This window comes from Desmodus rotundus, chromosome 3 (genome assembly GCF_022682495.2).
Source record: "Desmodus rotundus isolate HL8 chromosome 3, HLdesRot8A.1, whole genome shotgun sequence".
NCBI classification, from domain to species: Eukaryota; Metazoa; Chordata; class Mammalia; order Chiroptera; family Phyllostomidae; genus Desmodus; species Desmodus rotundus.
Window position 1 is genome coordinate 131,011,351 of NC_071389.1, and position 20,568 is coordinate 131,031,918.

General features: G+C 36.5%; 1 protein-coding gene across 1 annotated transcript in view; it reads left to right on the forward strand.

The window, feature by feature from the left end:
- Positions 1-17,710, forward strand: part of PTPRQ (protein tyrosine phosphatase receptor type Q) — a 196,997-nt gene extending 179,287 nt beyond the window's left edge. Inside the window, exons 40-45 of the mRNA XM_024579714.3 lie at positions 3,733-3,867; positions 4,052-4,177; positions 5,028-5,176; positions 8,422-8,557; positions 16,068-16,191; positions 16,434-17,710. Coding sequence (XP_024435482.2) covers positions 3,733-3,867; positions 4,052-4,177; positions 5,028-5,176; positions 8,422-8,557; positions 16,068-16,191; positions 16,434-16,471 — 708 coding nt within the window. The 3' untranslated portion in view covers positions 16,472-17,710. The remainder of the gene's footprint in view (positions 1-3,732; positions 3,868-4,051; positions 4,178-5,027; positions 5,177-8,421; positions 8,558-16,067; positions 16,192-16,433) is intronic.
- The last annotated feature ends 2,858 nt before the right edge of the window (positions 17,711-20,568 follow it).

Genomic DNA, 20,568 nt, shown 5'->3' on the forward strand with positions numbered 1-20,568 from the left:
CAGAGTCCCTGAAAAAGTGAAATGCGAATGGCCAAGAGAAACATTTTATAACTCGATCAATTACAATTACTACACTCACCCTTGGAATACTTCCTTCATTGGCTTCTGGATACCATTTCCTCAATTTTTCAATTATAGCTTGTTGACTCCTCTCAGTCTCTCTGGTTCTCTCTGATCTCCTCAGCTACCAAATATCGACATTATCTACAGCCCATTCCTTGAATTTAGTTTCTTTCAAACTCATTTCTTTGGTAGTCTTAACCATTCTCAGGACTTTAAGTAAGATCTATGCGGTGATTACTTTCAAATGTATGTTTCTAGCTTGAACTTCTTCCTGAATTCCAAAATTTTATACCAAACTTCCTGCATGACACTTCTACTTGATTATCTACTAAGGATTTTTTTGGGGGGGCACCCACAGGGACCCCCAGCTGCCACGGATAAGTATAAGTCTACCAAGACATGATCTTCTTGGGGAGGAAGGGTGGCTGATCTCTCAAAGGAGAAGGGCCTGGAACCTATTCCTCAATGGGCTTTTATTGGGTTTAATTTGCATATGAATACAGGGCATACACGTAAAGCTCGTCAATCATTGTCAGGCAGAAATGATCAAATAATAGATAACATTCAAAGAGCTCTGACGGCTTATTCTGAGTCAGGGTCAGATAGTTAAAGGGCCTTAAAACTTTGGGAAACAAACTCATTCCATGCATGGATCCTTATCAGAAAATTGAGGGTATTAGCAAAGTAGGTTTCAGAGGATTTTATGCATTCTTTCTTAGGCCTGATTGCCCTAGGGAATCTGCCCTTTTCCAGCACAGGGCCACACCCACCTCTGGCATTGTTTCAGGCTTAAATCAGGTAGGGAAAGTAAGGCAGCCAAGAGATTAGGAGACTTCTTGCAGACAGAATGAGGACCCAGGCTGTGTCAAAGCCAAGGGGCGAGGGTCCATCACCCTCTTTTTCTGTAGCCCCCCAAGTCCTTCCCTGAGGGCCTCTTCAAGACCATGCCTGTCTTAGATCCTTGCTACCTTGAGGAGTCTTACCCATAATTGGATAACCGGTCATGCACTGGGGGCCAAGCAGGGTGCAGTAAAGTGGGCAGAGGCGGCACCCCTGCCAGGGAGATAAACTTTGTCTCCTTAGTGGATTATGGTCCCATGGTCTCTCACTCAGCCTTAGCCATGGGGGTTTACAGCTTCTGAAACCAGGCAGGGCTGTTCCCAACAGATTTCCAGTTTAATATGTTCATAATGAATGTCTGATTTTCCCTTCAAATCTGCTCATCCTGAAGTCTTCCCCATCATCCTTTAGAGTCTTTATGGATTCCTCTAGTTTCTGATACCCAACATCCAATCCATCAGCAAATTCTGTTTGCCTGTCTTCAAAATGTATCCAGATCTTACCACTTCTCCTCGTCCCCATTGCTATCACTCAGCTACCCCCTTGGTTCAGTTGTTACAATAAGCTAACTACTCTTCCTCCTTTCACCTTTAACTCCTTATAGGCTAGTCTTCTTACAGAAACAAGAGTGAAACTGTTAACCTGCACGCTCTATATATTTATAAACTTTCAGTGACTTTCTGTATCATTCATAATAAAAACTAAAGTCTTTACCCGCAAGGACCTAAAGCATCCTCATCCTTCCTTGTTCTTTCTGAGTTATTGTCTAATCCTGTCCCCACTAATGCACTCCACTGCAGACACTTGCTATTCATAGAACAATCCAGGCACATCTCTGCTTTAATACTGTTGCACTTGACTTTCTTTCCATGCGGAACACTTTCCCCCCAAATAATGCACTTTCTTCTTTGTCTCTCCTCAGATGTCACCAAAGAGGCTTTTCTGAACCCCCTATTTTCTGGAAGCCCTCTCTCAAAGCACATATTACCTTTAAAACTTCTATATATTTTGCTTATTTAGCGTACATATTAATAGGCTTAATGTTTATTTCTCTTAACTAGAATGTAAGATAAATTAGGTTAGGAATTTGAGTGTCTTTTGTCAGTGATGAACCCGCAGCTCCTAGAGCAGTGCCTGGCACATATTAGGCACTCATAAATATTGTTTGAATGCAAGAACGTGCATATTTTAAAACACAGTGAAAAAATTGGCCAACACATTAATGGTTCTTCATTCTGGCTAGTGTCATTGTAGGTGAAGTCCTCATTGTATTACATATACTCTTCTGAATTTTCCAACCATTGTATACTGAATATATATTGCTTTTTTAGCCTTAAAAAACCCCAAACTCTTAATTGAGTAGTCACATTGACTTTGAGACTGGAAATACAGAAATGCTTTAACATGTAATGTATTTAAGAGACTCTTAAGTTTTATTCCAGAGACTATCACTGGCTAACACTCTACTCTTGGAAAGTCACCTTAAGTGCCTCATTATTCTTTCAAGTAAAATAAATTGCTTGAGTTTTAAAATGTGTATTATTCTTGTATAATACTATATTTTCTGGCTACTGAGATATTTCTGATTTTAAAGTAAGTTTTACTTTTTATTGCTATTCCCTTAAATATTTTGATGTTTGGAATAGATATAATCTTGTCACCACCTTTTTTTTTTATATACAGTGACTTTCTTTAAGAAAAATCCATAGGTACAGCTCAAGTTGCATATTTACATTTCAGGTAAATGGATTAAGGTTTAGAACAACTTGGTAAAATGTGCAAGAGCTGTCATAATAGAGTTGAGACAAATCTCAGGTCTTATATTAATGTTAGCTAAATAAACCTTCATATTGCCCCCCACACATTACTTTTTTTCCTTTCCTTCACTTGTATTTTTATTTACTTATTTATTTTTTTCAAATGCAGTTTACATTTAATATTATTTTGTATTAGTTTCAGGTATACAGCATAGTGGTTATACAAGCATTATCTTTTAAAGTGTTCCCCTTGATGTTTCCAGTACCCACCTGGCACCATACGTAGTTATCACAATATTATTGACTATACTCCCTCTGCTGTGCTGTACCTCCCATGACTATTTGGTAACTGCCTATCTCTACTGGTCAATCCCTTCACCTTTTCACCCCGCCTCCCAACCCCTTTCCTTCTGGCGACCATCCGTCTGTTTCTATACCCCGCATCACTTTTGGTTCGGAGCTCTGGAACGTAAATACTAATGTACTACACTTATACTAAGTTTAAATAGATAATAATTTCTTGGAGGAAGAGTATGAAAATATCTGCAAAACCCATAAGCATCAATATATGACAAAAACAGTGGAGCGGGTGAGGCTGCTGGCTCTGGACTCACACCAGCTGTGAGACCTTGAGCAAATTACTTCACGTTTGTAAGCTTCAGTGTCTTCACCTATTAAGTGAGGGTAATAATAGTACAAATTCACAGGGGTTTTTATAAGAAATAAATTAATGTAAATATTAACTTTAAATTGCTTACTCTGGCATAAAGTTAGCATTTGATTAAGGTCAACATTATTGTTGTTGTTTTTTGTAATCCTTAATGTTTTATTGAAAAGTTAGAAGTAAATTTTAAGAACAATTGTATAGTATATCACATTATGTGGTTAAAATTAGAGATTGCAAATTTTGAGTATCTAATATTATTCAGTATCCAAACTATATAATATTTAATAATATTAGATCATTTTACAACTAATATATTTTTGAATCTGCTTAGTAACTTAAAACTACTAAACATATATATATATAATGTATAAATATTGATGTAGTGTTGTATTCATGTCCTTCTAGGGTTACTTATGCCCAAATGAATTTATTGCTACTCAAGGTCCATTGCCAGGAACAGTTGGAGATTTTTGGAGAATGGTTTGGGAAACCAGAGCAAAGACTTTAGTAATGCTAACACAGTGTTTTGAAAAAGGGCGGGTAAGTTTTTTGAAAATCTTTTCACAAAGTGTTATTTTACAATTGTGTCAATATGTGTGTGACAATTTCGGCTAACACTGTGGGTCATCAATAACTTGGATATCCATAAGGCACCTGTAACTTAGTGGCAAAAACTGTGTTATGTATCCGTGTCTCATGGCTGGTGATTTTTCTCTGAACACAGATCCGATGCCATCAGTACTGGCCAGAGGACAACAAACCAGTTACTGTGTTTGGAGACATAGTGATTACAAAGCTAATGGAGGATGTTCAAATAGATTGGACCATCAGGGATCTGAAAATTGAAAGGGTAAAACAATGGTTGGGGGCAGGAACATGGCAGTAAATATGAATGCTCTAGATGTCTGCAGTAAAATTAATTTCTATAACTATTCCTTTCAATAATGCCTATATAGTCAACAAAGCCTTCCGATTATTTTCTGAAACAGGAGTTTTGAATTGTTATCTGACTTCAATATCTATGTCACTATGTTTGAATTCCAAATCACGTGATTAAAGTTTATATTAATCAATTAGCATTAAATTCTTAGGTAGAGAAGGGAAGAAAAGAAAGAAACAACTAGATCACTGGGTTTATTTTACTTGATAGGGAATCTATAATATTTGATTTAAAACAAAAATTTCCCAAACCACTCATCTTTATCTGCATCCTAATAATTTGATTTTTATCTAATCCAGACTGAGTACAGAAGTGATAGTGTGGGATCCCACCCTATCAGTTTATACAGGTGTCTATACACACGGAAAATAATATGAGGATCTTTATCCTTTCTGACATTATCAGACACCCAGTAGCTGTGTTTTGAAAATTGGTAAATGTTTATTTAAGTTTAGAGTCAAAATTGTTTCAAAATCTACTATTCCAATGCTATAAAATGTTATGCTACATTTGAATATAAGTACTCTGTATTATCATCACTTCAAGTTTTTTAATTGTTTCTATTCATCCTAACAGGAAATTTTCTTTACAGTAACGGTAATGAAAGACCTTTCTTAAAGGATAAATGAAAACAGTTTTTCTGTTTGGTCAAGTCTTTTTTTAAGGATTACCTTCAAAAGCTAGGACACCCACTGTCTCCCACCTTCACTGTGGTACTTAAATAACTGGATCGTGCCCCTTTGATTGTCCCTTTGTTTAGCACGGAGATTGCATGACTGTTCGACAGTGTAACTTCACTGCTTGGCCGGAGCATGGGGTTCCCGAAAACAGTGCCCCTCTCGTTCACTTTGTGAAGTTGGTTCGAGCAAGCAGAGCACACGACACCACACCCATGATTGTTCACTGCAGGTAAGAATGATGTACTATCACAACCTCACATGAGACGCTATAAATAGTCTTTCAACTCCATGTGGTCTTTTTATTATCATGATACCATTGATTATTTTTCTGGCAGAAGTTACTGTAGATTCATTCCAGATTATACTTTTCAGATATTTTACTGGCTATAATAACAAAAAAGATGTAGCTTTATAAAAGTTCAGATAACAGAAATAAAAATGAGTGATGAATGACTCTAAATGAAATATACATATAATTTTATATATATGAATGACAGGACTTTTCTTGAATTCTTGACTAGATTATGCCTTTACAGGCCTTTAAAAGTTAAAAATTATAGCCTATCATTAATGTATGTGTGTTTTTCTGTGTATGTGGAAGATTTTATGAATTTTATGAATAAACATGATCTTTTATTATTTCAGTTGGTATGAGTATACCATTGTAATTTAAACATACCTTGTAAAAGCAGATTTTTAGATCGGAGTTGCAAAGGATAAGTAAAAGAAAATGAAGATCAATTTAAGTGACCAATCCAAGCATAATTCCAAATTTTTACCAAGTTTTAGGTACTCAAATGTCTTCCTTTGACCTGAGCCTCTAAACATGGTCGATAGAATGAGTACAAATCGAGATTTTTCCCCTTCGTTATTTATACTGGTATTTGTTTAGTATTTAGAGTTTTTCTGGACAGATGATACGATTTGTGTTTTCTAAAGGATGTATCTAAATCAATTTCTACTGGAGTCTCTTCAGCAATTGGAGTTTGGAGATTAGAGAAAAAGTGGATGATAATAGGTTTTATTATTCCACTTACAGAAGCCACCTAGACTAGATAAAGCCATAGAGACAGAGGGAATGGTGGTTACCAGGGAGATGGGGAGAAGCAGATGAGAAGTTAGTGTGTAAGGGGCTCGCAGTTTCTGTAGGGGTGATGATGAAGCTCTGAGGCGGGCGGTGTGAGGGCTGCAGGGCGCTGAGTGCAGGTGAGCCGTGCACTGCAAAGCGGTTAAAACGGTCAGTTCCATGTTGTGTGTCTTTTACCATGATAAAAACATTTTTTATATTTGAACACATTAATATTAAGTTAATTATAATAATTCCAATAATTAGTTTACTAATAATTGTCCAATAGGTATATAATTAGTGTGGTTAAATAAGAAAATATCAATTGATGCAGTTTTTTATCTTTTTAGAGGGAAAACTCAATATGTAATTTAAATGATTCTACATTTTCCAAGAATATTTTGGATTTTTAAAATTATGAGTAATACAGAAATGCTCATGATAAAATATCTGAACAATGTTTATATTTATAAAGCATATAGAACAAAAAGCAAAAGCCTCATTCTTACCACACCAATCCCATTTTTCCTTTCATATACATAAAATTTTTAATGAAGTACTAGACAATATAAATGACACAACAGTTTGCTTCTAAATTTAGTGATTGATTTTAAACCGGCATCATTACTGATTAAAACCTTTAAGGGGTAGTAGTTGCCTTCAGCATCTCTGTATCTTCCATACACACTGCCCCTGGCACAAAAACCCTTCAAAAAACAAAAGCACCTTCTCTCTTGAAGCTTCAAAAACAGCAGGGTCTCCTTTGGTGTGGTTTAAATAGATTAAAGAAAAAAGAGAAAGGTATGCTTATACTAATAATTATCTTTAAATATTATTTTAAACCTAGTAAATTTTTATTTCCGACTCCAACTTCTCACCTCAACTTTATTTAAGACTTATATATTTAACTTTCAATTCAACATGACAACCTGAATGACCACAACATTCTGAAAACTAAATGTGTTCTAAACTGGACATTTGATTCAGTTTCCAAACTCCTTCTCCTCATCACCATGTTTGTAAATAGCAAGTCCACTCTGCTTGGTCCAAGAACTCTGGACTCATCCCTGACTCTTCTCCCTGTCTCATGTTCAACATCCAACCCACCTGCCCGGACCGCTGGCCCCTGTCACCTTGCACTGCACTCTCCTTGCCCTGATCTCCGTGCTCTGCTTTGAACACGCTGATGTTCTCCCACTCAGATCTGTTCTTCCACTCCCTCCAGCTGCTGCGCTCCTCTCCCAGATACCCACGTGGTGCACTCCCGAACCTCATTCAAGTTTCTCTGCAAATGTTGCCTTATCCAAGAAGCTTTCTCTGATACCCCTATCCTGCCCTATCAGTGTCTATCTCCTTAGCCTGACTTACCTCTCGTCATAACACTTCATTTACTTACGACTGCCAGACACAGACTATGCATGCTTGCTTGTGTCACGCTAAATCCATCCTCTAGAGTACAAGCTTTATATGTGCAGGGACTTTGTATTGTTCATGGTTACACTTCGGATGCCTGGGACAGTGTCTGCCACTCAAAATATATTGAATGATGTAACGACTGATAACTCTGTTCAGGCATATGTGGACACGTGTTATCATAATTGGATTTATGTTGTAATACTCACTACTTCTCAGGTCAAATAATAGGAAATTGATGACTTCTCAAACTTTTTCTCACCTACAAAAGTGTCAGTTTCATGTTGCTTAAAGTAACATTTATGAGACAAGGTGACCTTTAATATGTATCTTTTTATTTTTAATATTTATTTCCTATATTAACCATTTAAATGCCCATTGTCTTTCTAGTAGGAGTTGCTAAATAAATCTTCTCACATTTATCACTTAACAGTTTCTATGGAGTACATATGTGTCTTTGGGTTTTAAAGTAATTTTTCAAAAGGAAATAGCTTCTTAATTTTATTACGTGTAAGAAGTAAAAAAAAAAATTCTGCCAAAAAAGTAAAAGTATATGAGAGAATTTTTCAGTATCATGCAGTGGAAATACTATGTGGGCTAAATATTTGACATTTTTAACATTTAACATTTCTATTAGGAACCCAAAATATGGTTAATTTTTATTAACCCAAAATGCAGTTAATAAAAAGCCTCTGAAAAGAATTTTCAACAATTAAAAAATATTTTTCATAGTTATCCAACTAAAACACCTAAAATATTATGAAAGAGTGTTATCTCTTAAAAAACTCAAATATTTGATAATTGATAATAATCATTTTGCCCTGTTTAAACCCTCTTGGTAGCAATACAAATCCAGAGAAACTCCAAAAAAATCTACCTCCAAATAAAAAAAGTAACTTTAGAATGCATTGCTATCATAGCTCATTTTCTTCATCACCATCAACACGAACCACCTTTTGCTGAATAATTTTCATGTAATTTCACTCTTTCCTCAGTGCTGGAGTTGGAAGAACTGGAGTGTTTATTGCTCTGGACCACTTAACACAACATATAAATGATCATGATTTCGTGGATATATATGGACTAGTGGCTGAACTGAGAAGCGAAAGAATGTGCATGGTGCAAAACCTGGTGAGATCTAAAACTGTGTGCAGTGTCAGCTCCAGAATTCCTACATAGGAGGATCTTAGTGGCAGCAATCTGGTGGCATGTGGACTTGAAATTGTCTTTGCATGGCAGACACTCTCTTTTCCTACATTGTAAGCCCCCTTTGGGGAAGCGGTAGGGTTTGGGGTGTCTTCGGGAGGGCAGCTGAGGGAGATTGTAGAACTAAGGCCCACATGCCACATTCAGCCTTCAGCAATGTTATTTGACTGTGCATCATTATTTCCTTATACTTACAGGTGTATAGAAAATAATCCATAACATTGAGTTGTTTTTAGCATTTTACAAGTTTAGGGAGCTTATAAAATGAATCAAATCAATCTCTTTTGTAAACATGCTGAAAGTTATAACAGGAAAAAAGTGTAAAGTATTGATTGTTTTGGAGTTCTATGTATGTCACTTGTCCATATGTACCCCTATTGCATATTAGTACCAATAATGATTATTTTAGTATATACTAACTAACTAGGAGATTTTTTGTGTGTGCTATTTTTGGTTTGGAAGTAAAAATATTGCTAGAACATATATATTTTTCTTCCTTAAAAATCACATAGTATGATGGTAAGGAGCCTAAAACCCTCTATGGAGTGTCCACTGTGTTCCAAGTGCTGTACTAGATTCTTTACATGTATTATCTTATTTAATCCTTTATTTGTAAAGCAGGTCCAATAAAACTAACCAACAGACTGGGTATTGTTGGCTGTGCTATGCAAATACAGAAGCAGATGTTCCAAGTAGTTAAGTAATATTCCAAGGTTATACTATTCGTAACTGTCAGAGCCAAATGCCAACCCAAGTGTAACTGCAGTATACAAGATGCTCCTGTGTGTATCTTTGGATTGGAACTTTTATGCTGTATAAGCAGAGATTTTCTCACAGTAACTATATAGATCTGTTGTAACAGTATTTTTCCAAGGTACATCCTAGAAAACCTGAATGGCATCACAGTTAAAAGTGTGAGAAAACAGGTTCTTTTCTAAAATAAGCTTTAAAAAGAAGTTAAACTGGTTTTCTTCGACTCTCATAGAGCCTCTATACCAATGCACACTGAAAATCACAAATGCATAATACAACCTTTTTGGACTGCACATCCCTTTCAGGAAAAAATGTTTGAGCATTCAACTCCAGCATATATGCATTTATTTTTTTAAATGTAGATTGTACAATTGTGTAAATTCTCCTTTTATTGTTGTTCAATTACAATTGTCCCAATTTTGCCCCCATTACTCTCCCCTGCCCTGCCCACCCCCATGCTCCCTCAGTCAGAACATATACAAATTAAGAAATGAAAAAATGTAAGATAGTTAAGTAATACTTTGAAAGCCTTGCTAATTGTGATAGCTCTTTGTTATCATTAGGTATTTTTAAAATACAAAATATATACTTAGCACAGGATAATTCTGTTTTTAAAGTAGTTTTAAATACATATTTTAAGTTATATCTAATTTTTTGAAAGTAATCTAGTTTACTATAAGAGGATTATATTAGGAGTACAAGGAATGTCACCCCTGCCATTATCTTGTCATTCACCTGGGCTTGAATGATAAATATTATCCACAATTTCTTTGTGGGAATCTTTTTAAGCCACATCAATTCTCTGATAGTTAGGTAAAACTAGGTAGTGTAATCCATATTCATTACTTTATACACCAAAAGGGAACAAATGAGTGAAGTGTTACTCTTCTCTCAGGAACTTTCAGAAATGGAATATGACTTGTGACCACAGTTGGCTTCCTAGGCTTGCAAGCCTGTGCGGTCTCACAGGTCCCCATTCTCAAAAGGGCCTTGCACCTGCTTTGTGTTGGTGGTCACTGTCTTGAAAATATTTGATAATTTTTTAGGAAAAAATATACATTTTCATTTTGCAGTGGACCCTGCAAATTATGTGGCTGATTCTTGTCCAGGGGTCTTATAAGGGCTCCAGTATCAATCCAACTATTAACCATTATTAAAACTCAAATATCTTGTTATTTTAGTTATCAGTAAGATAAATAGAAAGCTGATTTTTTCCTCATGAGCTTTGGTGTACGCATGTACGCTGGTAATCAATGCTCTTGACATTGATTGAGATCGGTTGACTCTCTTGAATAGAATAGAGTGGGGACTGATTGGGAAATGGTATCCTTCTAGAGGCTACAGTCAGTCTTCAAATAATAAAAGTTAAAAAAATTGCCATACTTTAAAACTTTGTAGAGACTGTGTTCAAGAATGCCTGTTAAAAATGTCACACAATTTAGTACTCGATATATGCTATAATCTTCATGCATTAGGCTTGTTTAACCAGCTAGAGCAAAATGCTGCATTTAGGTAACAGAATGGAAAGAGCATGAATTTTGGAGTTGGAGAACTAAGTTCAGAATCCAGCCCCACTAAGTGCTGGCTCTGTGATTTTGTGTAATTAACTTCTCTGAGCAATTTTTTAAAAAAAACAGCCATGTTATGCTTTTCACAAGTTTGCTGTCGGCATTAAATGAGAGACAGTAAATACAAGACCAAGCATGCAGTTCGTGCCCAGCGTGCAGTGAATGTCGGACAAGATTCTGCTGGGTCCCTCTTACTGACAAGCTGGTACTCTGAAGTTCTCTTTCACCCAACTTCATTTCCAGGGCTCTTACTCTTTACTGTCCTTTCTCTGTCATAAAAAAAAAAAAAAGATGAAGAAAGAAAGAAAAATGGAAACTGAGAAAAGACTTCCAGTCAAGATGGCAGCATAGGTAAACACAGCTTGCCTCCTCACACAACCACATCAAAATTATAACTAAACTATAGAACAACCATCACTCAGAACCATCAGAAATTGAGTTGAAAGGAAGTCTGACAACTACAGAATTAAAGAAACCACATCCATCCAGGCTGGTAGGAGGGGTAGAGATGTGGAATAGTCTGGTCCCACACCCACATGTATTGGATAAAAATTCAGGAGGGATTTCTAGGGAGCAAGGAGTCCAAGCCCCACACCAGACCACCCAGCCAAGGGTTCCAGTGCCAAAAAGGTAAGTCCATCCCCATAATTTCTGGCTGCCAAAACCAGTAGGGATTAGGTTAGTGGAAGAAACGTCTAGAGTTCCAAGCAGTTCCCGTTAAAGAACCCACTCACAGACTTATACACACTCACTCTCTATGAACTCTAGCACCAGGGTAGCAGCTTGAAACGCACCAGTGGCATACAGGGAGAAACATCTGGCATCAAAGCAGGAGCAAGGGGACAGCTGTCTACCAGAAAGGTGGGCAGAGGCCATTGTCCCTTTTCTGAGCCCTCCCTACACAGAGCCACAGAGCTGGCAGGTGGGTGCCATATCTGAGATTATATCAACCTGGCTAACATGGTTTGCCATGCCCTGGAGATCCCCTGAGACTCCACCCCACCCAATTTATGGCCCCACCCCAACTGTTAACCGTGACTCTTCCTTATGAAGGGCTGGTGTTGGCTCATGATTCACAGCTTCCCATAGCCTATCAAGTAAGCAACAGCTGAGGCCTGGCACTAGCAGCAGCCAGCCTAGGTTCACAACTTGGCTTCACCTGGAAATCTCCAAGCCCAGCACAAGTAGTACCCATATCAGACTGCTTTATAGCTCAGGCAGGGTGGTCCCGGGCAGAACACAGGTGGGGGTTGACCTTGGCCTACACCACCTGAGAGACCCCAGAGCCTATGCACCCAGTAGACAGCTACAGACCAGGTAGGAGCACCACCACCCTCCTCCTACACAGCTGATCCTCCACAGAGGGTGGAGGTTGGTGGTCAGTGGTCACAGCCAGTCTTTGCAATTGACTGTCCGGGATAAATCCCTCCTATTGATCTGCCAACAGCAATCAAGGCTCAACTGTAAGAGGAGGGTGTACTCAGCCCACAGGAAGGGTGCACTTCGAAAGGGGAGGCTGTGCCACTGGACCCTATAGGACACCTACTACTTTAGGCCACACTACCAAGATAGGGAGTCACAGCAGCTCTACCTAATACATAAAAACAAATGCAGGGAGGCTGCCAAGAACAGGAGACAAAAAAACATGGCCCAAGTGAAAGAACAGATCAAAACTCCAGAAAAAGAACTGAATGAAATTGAGATGCAGAGTTCAAAACACTGGTTTATAACGATGCTCAAGGAACTTAGTGAGGACTTCAACAGCATAAACAAGATCCATTCAGAAACTAAGGATCCACTAATTGAAATAAAGAACAATTTACAGGGAAACAACAGGACAGTGGATGAAGCTGAGCATCAAATCAATGATTTGGAACAAAAGGAAGCAAAAAACAACCAATTAGAATAACCAGAAGAAAAAAGAATCCAAAAATAAAAATGGGGTAGTGTAAGCAGCCCCTGGGACAACTTCAAACTTTCCAACATTTGCATCATACCAGTGCCAGAAGAAGAGAAAGAGCAACAAACTGGAAATCTATTTGAAAAAATAGTGAAAGAAAACTTCCCTAATTTGGTGAAGAAAATAGACATGTAAATCCAGGAAGCACAGAGAGTCCCAAACTCAATGGATGCAAAGAAGCCCACTCTAAGACATATCAGAATTAAAATGCCAGAGGTTAAAGATAAAGAGAGAATATTAAAAGCAGCAAGAGAAAAGAAGTTAGTTACCTACAGGGGAGTTCCCATGAGACTGTCAGCTGATTTCTTAAAAAAAAACTTTGCAGGCTAGGAGGGATTGGCAAGAAATATTCAAAGTCATGAGAAGCAGGGACCTACAGCCAAGATTGCTCTAATGTTGCAAAGCTATCATTTAGAATGGAAGGGCAGATAAAAAGCTTCCCAGATGAGAAAAATCTAGAGGAGTTCATCATCACCAAACCATTATTATATGAAATGTTAAAAGGACTTATTTAAGTAAAGGATCAAAACTATGAACAGTAAAATGGCAACAAACACATATCTATGAACAGTTGAATAAAAAAAATACTAAGCAAACAAAAAGAACTGAATCAGAATCATGGATACTGAGAGTGTTTTGATGGTTGTCAGATGGGAGGGGGGCACTTAGGGGAATGGGTGAAAAGGTGAAGGGATGAAGAAGTACAAATAGGTAGTTACAGAATAGCCATGGGGATGTAAAGCACAGTACAGGAAATGGAGTAGCCAAAGAACTTATACACATGACCCAGGGACATGAACAATGATGTGGGGATTGCCTGAGGGAGTGAAAGGGGGTGAAAGGGAGCAAAGGGGGAAAAATTGGGACAACTATAGTAGCATAATCAATAAAATATAATTAAAACAATAAAAAGGGAAAATGATCACCCCTTAGCTCCAGTCCTTGCAAACCAGCATTGCATTGCACAAGAGTGGTTTCTTACTTTCTTCTGTTGCACTTGGGAGTGACTCAAGTTTCCATAAAGAATGCTCATGTCTCAGCACATATTACCGTAGCCATCAGCAGGGGTGGGGAGATTGGACCTCAGCAAAGTATTGCCACATAAAGGCACCACAGAAGAGGGACATGGCCCTGACACAGGAGAGAGCTTTATCTTTCACTGTCTACAAAAAAAAAAAAATTAATAGAAGCCCCAAGAGATTTGAAAGTGTTTTCCGAAAGAGTGCTCTGCAGTGATGTCATGTTCCTGAGGTACTATTGCTGCTTCACATAAGGGTTAATTTGGATGAGCCTCTTTCCTGCTCTGGTTCTCCCGGAAGTTCACTGGTGTGAACAAAGTGAAAGAAAAAAAACCCACTAATATATTTTGGGTGCCTAGTTTTTTGTCAGGCACTTTACATATAGCAAGTGTTTTAAATCTTACCACATAGGTTATATGATCCCCAATGATCAAATTCAACATCAAGATGTTTAGTTCTTAAGGTACAACAGATCTAGGGGAGAAACTGAAAGTGCACTGTCTCTTTGGCAGTAACACACCGTGGCAGGGGCATCTTGGAAAATGTAGCACTGCCCAGTGAGCTCAGCCTGCCCTGCTGCTGGACTTTCCACCCATCATTCTTTCCAGTGGAGAAGATGGACACAGTCAGAGGCTTCACATATCAAATGTGACTTTAAAATCAAATGTGATTTTAAAAAAATACCAGAACTCATAAATCTAACTGATGGTTGTTTTCAACCATCACATTAAGGTCTAGTGTGCCAATATATTTCTAACAATAATGTTATTCATTGTGTGATACATGTTTGGAAAAACTCTCTTGGAATTACCTTAAGAAGCAATTTACTAGCAATTTCAAAAGAATTTTCATTACTTTATAACCACACTTTGTTCCTTGACAAAATTGAATTATGTAACTTGATCATCCACCTCACTTACAAAACTCGATCCCTGATGACTTCCGGATGGATGGATGTTCCCCAAATGAAAGCTTTCCTTAAATGGTAAAGATTGGCCAGCTGTGAGAATTGAATGAGACTAAGTCAACAATCATTCATTGCGCAGCTACGACGTGCCAGGCACTATTACAGGCAATGGGAATTCGGCAGTGAATATGAGAGTTATGCCCTCAGAGAATTAACATTCTGGTGATGAGATGTGTTGGGAAACATTTTGTAATCCACAAAGAAATAGATATTCCTGATAACGAGCAACAATTTCTGAAGACAGTCTCAGCAGGAGGATTCATAAAAGAAGTTTTGTGGTATAGTAGCAATAGATATAAATATAACCTCTTAAGATGGTCACTTAGAGGATATTCTACTTAAATTAGTTGTCTATTTGTACAATTATATATCTTAAACATTTGGTTATATTCCTTTAATGTCAGGTATGTTTCTTATTTAAAAGTGAGGGTGATTTTCTCTGACTGTAACCTTAACTACCTTTGGGAAAGTCCACATTCAGAAAGGCTAATGAGTTATTGAATTACATTGAATAAACTTAAAGAACTCAGATGGTACTAAATTTAGCCCTAACATTAAGATGAACTGTTAGGAGTTCTTATCCAGCACCCGACTGGTTGGATATTTCAATGGTCACCTGCCTTTTATTTACAAATGGAGACCTCCTTTTTGTTAGATACCTGACAATAAGTAGGTGAAATGTTAGGTGATTAACAGAATTGTGAAACATATTTTAAATATGCTGATGGTGTGTGAATATACTCACTCACAGATTGCGAAAGTAAATTTAGCATCTGCATTCCAACAGCCATTCTAACAAGAAAACTATTTATAAGAAAAATGACTCAATTACACCTAATAGGAAAAAGGAAACTTGTAAACAAATTTAAATAATCTAATTTGCCACTCTTTACAATCACAGCAAAAAGGACACATTAACACATCATGTTCAATGAGAAGCATTTTTAAAGAAACTTGAAGCTATTAAGAAGCTGCAGGAATTTGGAAATGCGTGTATGTTTGAGGTGGTAGAAACTCATTTACCTGCATGGGAAATTATGTGCCTCTGACTTAGCTATCTAACATTTGTTGAATTCATTACTACTTTTCCCTGTAGCAGTATAGCTCACTTTATAAGAAGTACCTCCACCACATCCATTTATTTAACCACTCTTTCTTTTGTGTCCAGGCACAGTATATCTTTTTACACCAGTGCATTCTGGATCTCTTATCCAGTAAAGGAAGTAATCAGCCCATCTGTTTTGTTAACTATTCAGCACTTCAGAAGATGGACTCTTTGGATGCCATGGAAGGTAAACAGAGACAGTGTGTACCCAATTTACTAGTTTACCATGTAGAGTAGGAGTGTTAGTTTAATAATAACCATGTGCTGAAAATGTTTTAGAAGGTTGGTTGGTGCACTTACCATTTTTTAAAATTTCTAATCCAAGTTAGGATAATAGCTTTTCTGTATGGACTATATTTTTGCCATGAAACAAATCTTTTGAACTGTTAACTTTAATTTTCTCCTGTGACATGTTACTTTATGTTATAGGTGATGTTGAGCTCGAATGGGAAGAAACCACCATGTAAATATTCACACCAAAGATTACAACTGGAAGATATTTTTAAGTCCCAGGGGCCAAAATTACCCCGTCGTTCTTCTGAATTGAGATGTTCAACCTTAAAGAAATCAGTATGTTTCCCTTACTGTGCCTTACTAAATACATTGACATTTTATGAATAGTTCTAATAAATAGGTAATTCAGGATACTTTCTTTTGTTTTGTACAGAATAAATATTATGCATTTAAAATGTTTAAGAAAAGATATCCCAGAGCTTTTTGAAGTCTTCCATATTTTTGGAATGAGCCAAATATAAAATTCTTATTATACTAGCATTAATGTTTCAATGTGCATTTCCCTATGTATTGGATTTAATCGTAACAAAGTTGTAAATGTTGATTCAGTAGTGTTATTTTGGCCTCCAGGGAGTTGACGTTTCTTGTGGATAACTTCCAGGACTGTAATGATCTGGACTTCCATGTACACCGCTGTGTTTTGAATCCTCTGTTTTATGAGTGCTGAGATATCATCTCATGATCTCGAACAGCTGACCAGTAACCCCTGACACTGCAGGGATTACTTAGCTTTTATACAACACACAGTAGCTCTTCGGGGACGCTTAGGGCTATTTAAATTGCATTGTGATCTTTTGTTTGAAAAAACAAAAGAGAAAAATTAAACAGTGCAATTGCTTATATGACGCTGTAGAGGATTTTTCTAGCCTGTCTACATTTGTACATTTTCAGGCACACGCTGTACCACTGTATTGTATGTTAAATATAGAGTTAAATGTATCAGAGTACTTGTCTGTTAGATATATATATTCAACCTTTTCTTCAGCAGAAATGTACAAAAAAACAATAATAAAAACGTGTAATGTGTTGCAAGCTTGTCAAATAATGATGTGCTTCTGTGGTGCCAACAGAGATTTCCGAATAGATTACAAAAAATGGTCTTTATTCCCCAACCTTGCTTATTGAGGAATGTATTTGGTGGAACTGAAAAAAGAAATCAACCAGGTTACAGCAGATAAGAGATTTTTTTTAAAGAAAGTATGTCAACTTCCTTTTTGTTAGATAGTGGCAATGTACTTAAGTAAGTTTTGAACTATCAATATATGGTATTATTTTGTCATATATTTCAATTGAATCATAAACAAAATAATATTACTCTGTTTCTTCCCAGATAGAGATTATATCTTATGCACATTTCCACTGGAATATAAATATAGGTAATGTGATGGCCAATAAAATTGAATTTTAAGGAATTGAGTTACTTTGCAGCATGATTTCAGAGATTCTTATAAACAAAAATTTGACTTTCTATCACATTAGGATGTAATTACTAATTATTGTAATATAATAAAGTATATTATATATAAGTACAATATAATATAGTATAAATAATTAAGATATAATCATTTCCCCTGGTACCCACAAAGACTAATTTTTTTTTAAGATTTTATGTATTTATTTTTGGAAAGAGGCAGAGGGAAAGAGAAAGGGAGAGTGAAAAACATCAATGTGAGAAAAAAAACATTGATTGGCTCCCTTCTTACCTGCCCCGACCTAGGACCAAACCTGCAACCCAAGCATGTGACCTGACCTGGAATCGAACCAATGACCTTTTCCTTTGTGGGATGATGCCCAACCAAGTGAGCCACACTGGTCAGGGCTAGAGAGTAATTTTAAAATTAAATTTATTACCCAAGAAATTAAATCCTTTAGTCTTGTAAACAGTCTTCTTGCTGTTTTTTCAGGGCAAGGAAGTATAAATAAATATAATCTACTATTGTTCCAAGCAACAAGTTTATTCTACAGAAAGTTACAAAAAAGAAGATATGGTGAGATTTCTAAAAGATTCAGGTTGGGCCCTGGCTGGTGTGGCTCAGTGGATTGAGCACCAGCCTGTGGACCAAAGGGTCGCCAGTTCGATTCCTGGTCAGGGCACATGCCTGGGGTTGCAGGCCAGGTCTCCCGTTGGAGGAGTGTGATGTTTCTCTCACACACTGATCTCTTTCTCCCTCACTTCCCCTCTCTCTACAAAGTAAATAAATAAAGTCTTTTAAAAAAGGTTCAGGCTGGAATTAGAAGTTCTTCAATTAGCTTCCTATGTCAGTCATTGAAAATGTGTGGCACACCAGTGCTTACGAATGTGGGGGTTTTTTTTCATGGAAAACAGGTAACAGCCTGTGAAAAAGATTACTGATGTTACTTTTTAATGTATTAAAGGATAAGAAAATAAATAGTTCAAGCTGTAGGCCAGTAAATTTTCTGTAATAGGGGTATGAAACAGATATGTACATCACAGAGTATCAAGTTTGACCCATGTTTATATATGCATATGTGTGTATAAAACAGATTTAATATAAGGCCTCCTTAGAAACAGTGCTTATCACCCTTTAATGTATTAAAAATCACCTGAAGATTGTGTTAAAATGCAGATTCTGCTTCAGTAAGTATAGGGTGAAACCTGAGATTCCTCATTTTTAGTGAGTACTAAAGTTACAATATTGTTGCCTGATCTCAGACAATATATTGAATAACAAATCTCTAAAAGACATTAGGATCAGAATAATTTCATGTCTGCCTGAAATTATTTGAAACACATTAAAAAACACTTGGTGTCATTATCAGCAAAAAATTATAACAGAGCACTTGTTAAAACGTATATAGCTCACTAGCTATATAGCAAAACTAACTGAAATTGAATTTATACTCTCATATTAACATAGCTAGATTTTCTCTTAATTATGTTGTGAAAGGGCTACTTTATAGCAAAGTTCCATAGCTGACTACTAAATTCAAATTAAAATAATGAGGAACATCTGTGACACTTTTAGATCCTATTTGTCAAAACATATTGAAGCACATGTACAGTAAATGAGCAACATGTGTTTCATCTAAACCAGATGAAACTGGAGCCTCTCAGAATGGTTTGCCAAAGACGAGAGCAGCTGGGGCTATCACCTCTACTTTCATCCTGCTTAAGAATGCACACTGTTTTTCTTTCGGTTTACAGGTAAAATGTATAATGCGTCTTGAAAAAAACTAATTAAACCTTTCTCTTGTCATATGGAGATGATGACTCACTCTCTGAGTCTGGTAACGAACACTAACTTTTTAAAATGGGATTTGAGTTCAGGAAAGTATTCTGTAAATCCATGACATTATTCTGAGAAGTCCTTTTTCATAGGCTAGCGTTTAGACAAGTCATGGTGAAATACTTGATGAAGTCTGGAGGACAGAATGACCTGAAATTCCCAACTGAACGACAGTAAAGGCAAAAATATGAAAAAAGAGTTTATAAAGCATAATCTTGGCAAAACTGCTCGCCTTCTTAGGATAAGTAATATTTCGTGGTAAGTGGCTTCATAAATATGCAGACTTTCCATGTGGAATCAGGACTCCTATTCCCACCAGCTCAAGAAGATGTTCTAAGGAATAGATTATATCACACAAATGAAAGTATTTCAAAAAAAGTACAATGAATTCCTCAAAGTTAACATAATCTTTTAGCCAGGCCAATCATTGTGTAATATTTATTAATAAGAATATATCTCCAATTTTAGCATTATATTGTAGTTTGTGATATATCTGTGTGTCTGTTTCACATGTAGGGATTGAAGAGATAATTAGGGCAGTTATATTGACTTCTGCTAAATAAGACAATTTATATTTTTGTGAATGATTAAGAGTATTCTCAGGAAATTTTTGGACTAAAATGAGTAGACAGAGATGCACATAAATAACATAAAATGTGATTTGGAAAATAAGTCAAGAAACTTTTCATTTCAGGCATTTATTTTGACAGGTCATTCTGAATCAGTGTCTGCAATTTAGTCATTTAAGAATAAAGCGGTAACTTCATAGAAGGTAAGAAAAGGCATTATTTCTTCCTCTAACAAGATTATGATTCTGGAGTCACAAACTTAAATTACTTTGGTTTTCACTCAAAATATTCTTGGATTGGGAAGTAATTAAAGTAAACTATAAACTTTTTATAAAACTTTTACATTCATCATCTTAATGCATGCAAAATCCTCTAAGTCCTGTATGGTCCCATAGTAAAGATAAATATAATAAAAGCTTTATAGCTGTGCTCAAAATCATGTTTCATAAGGAT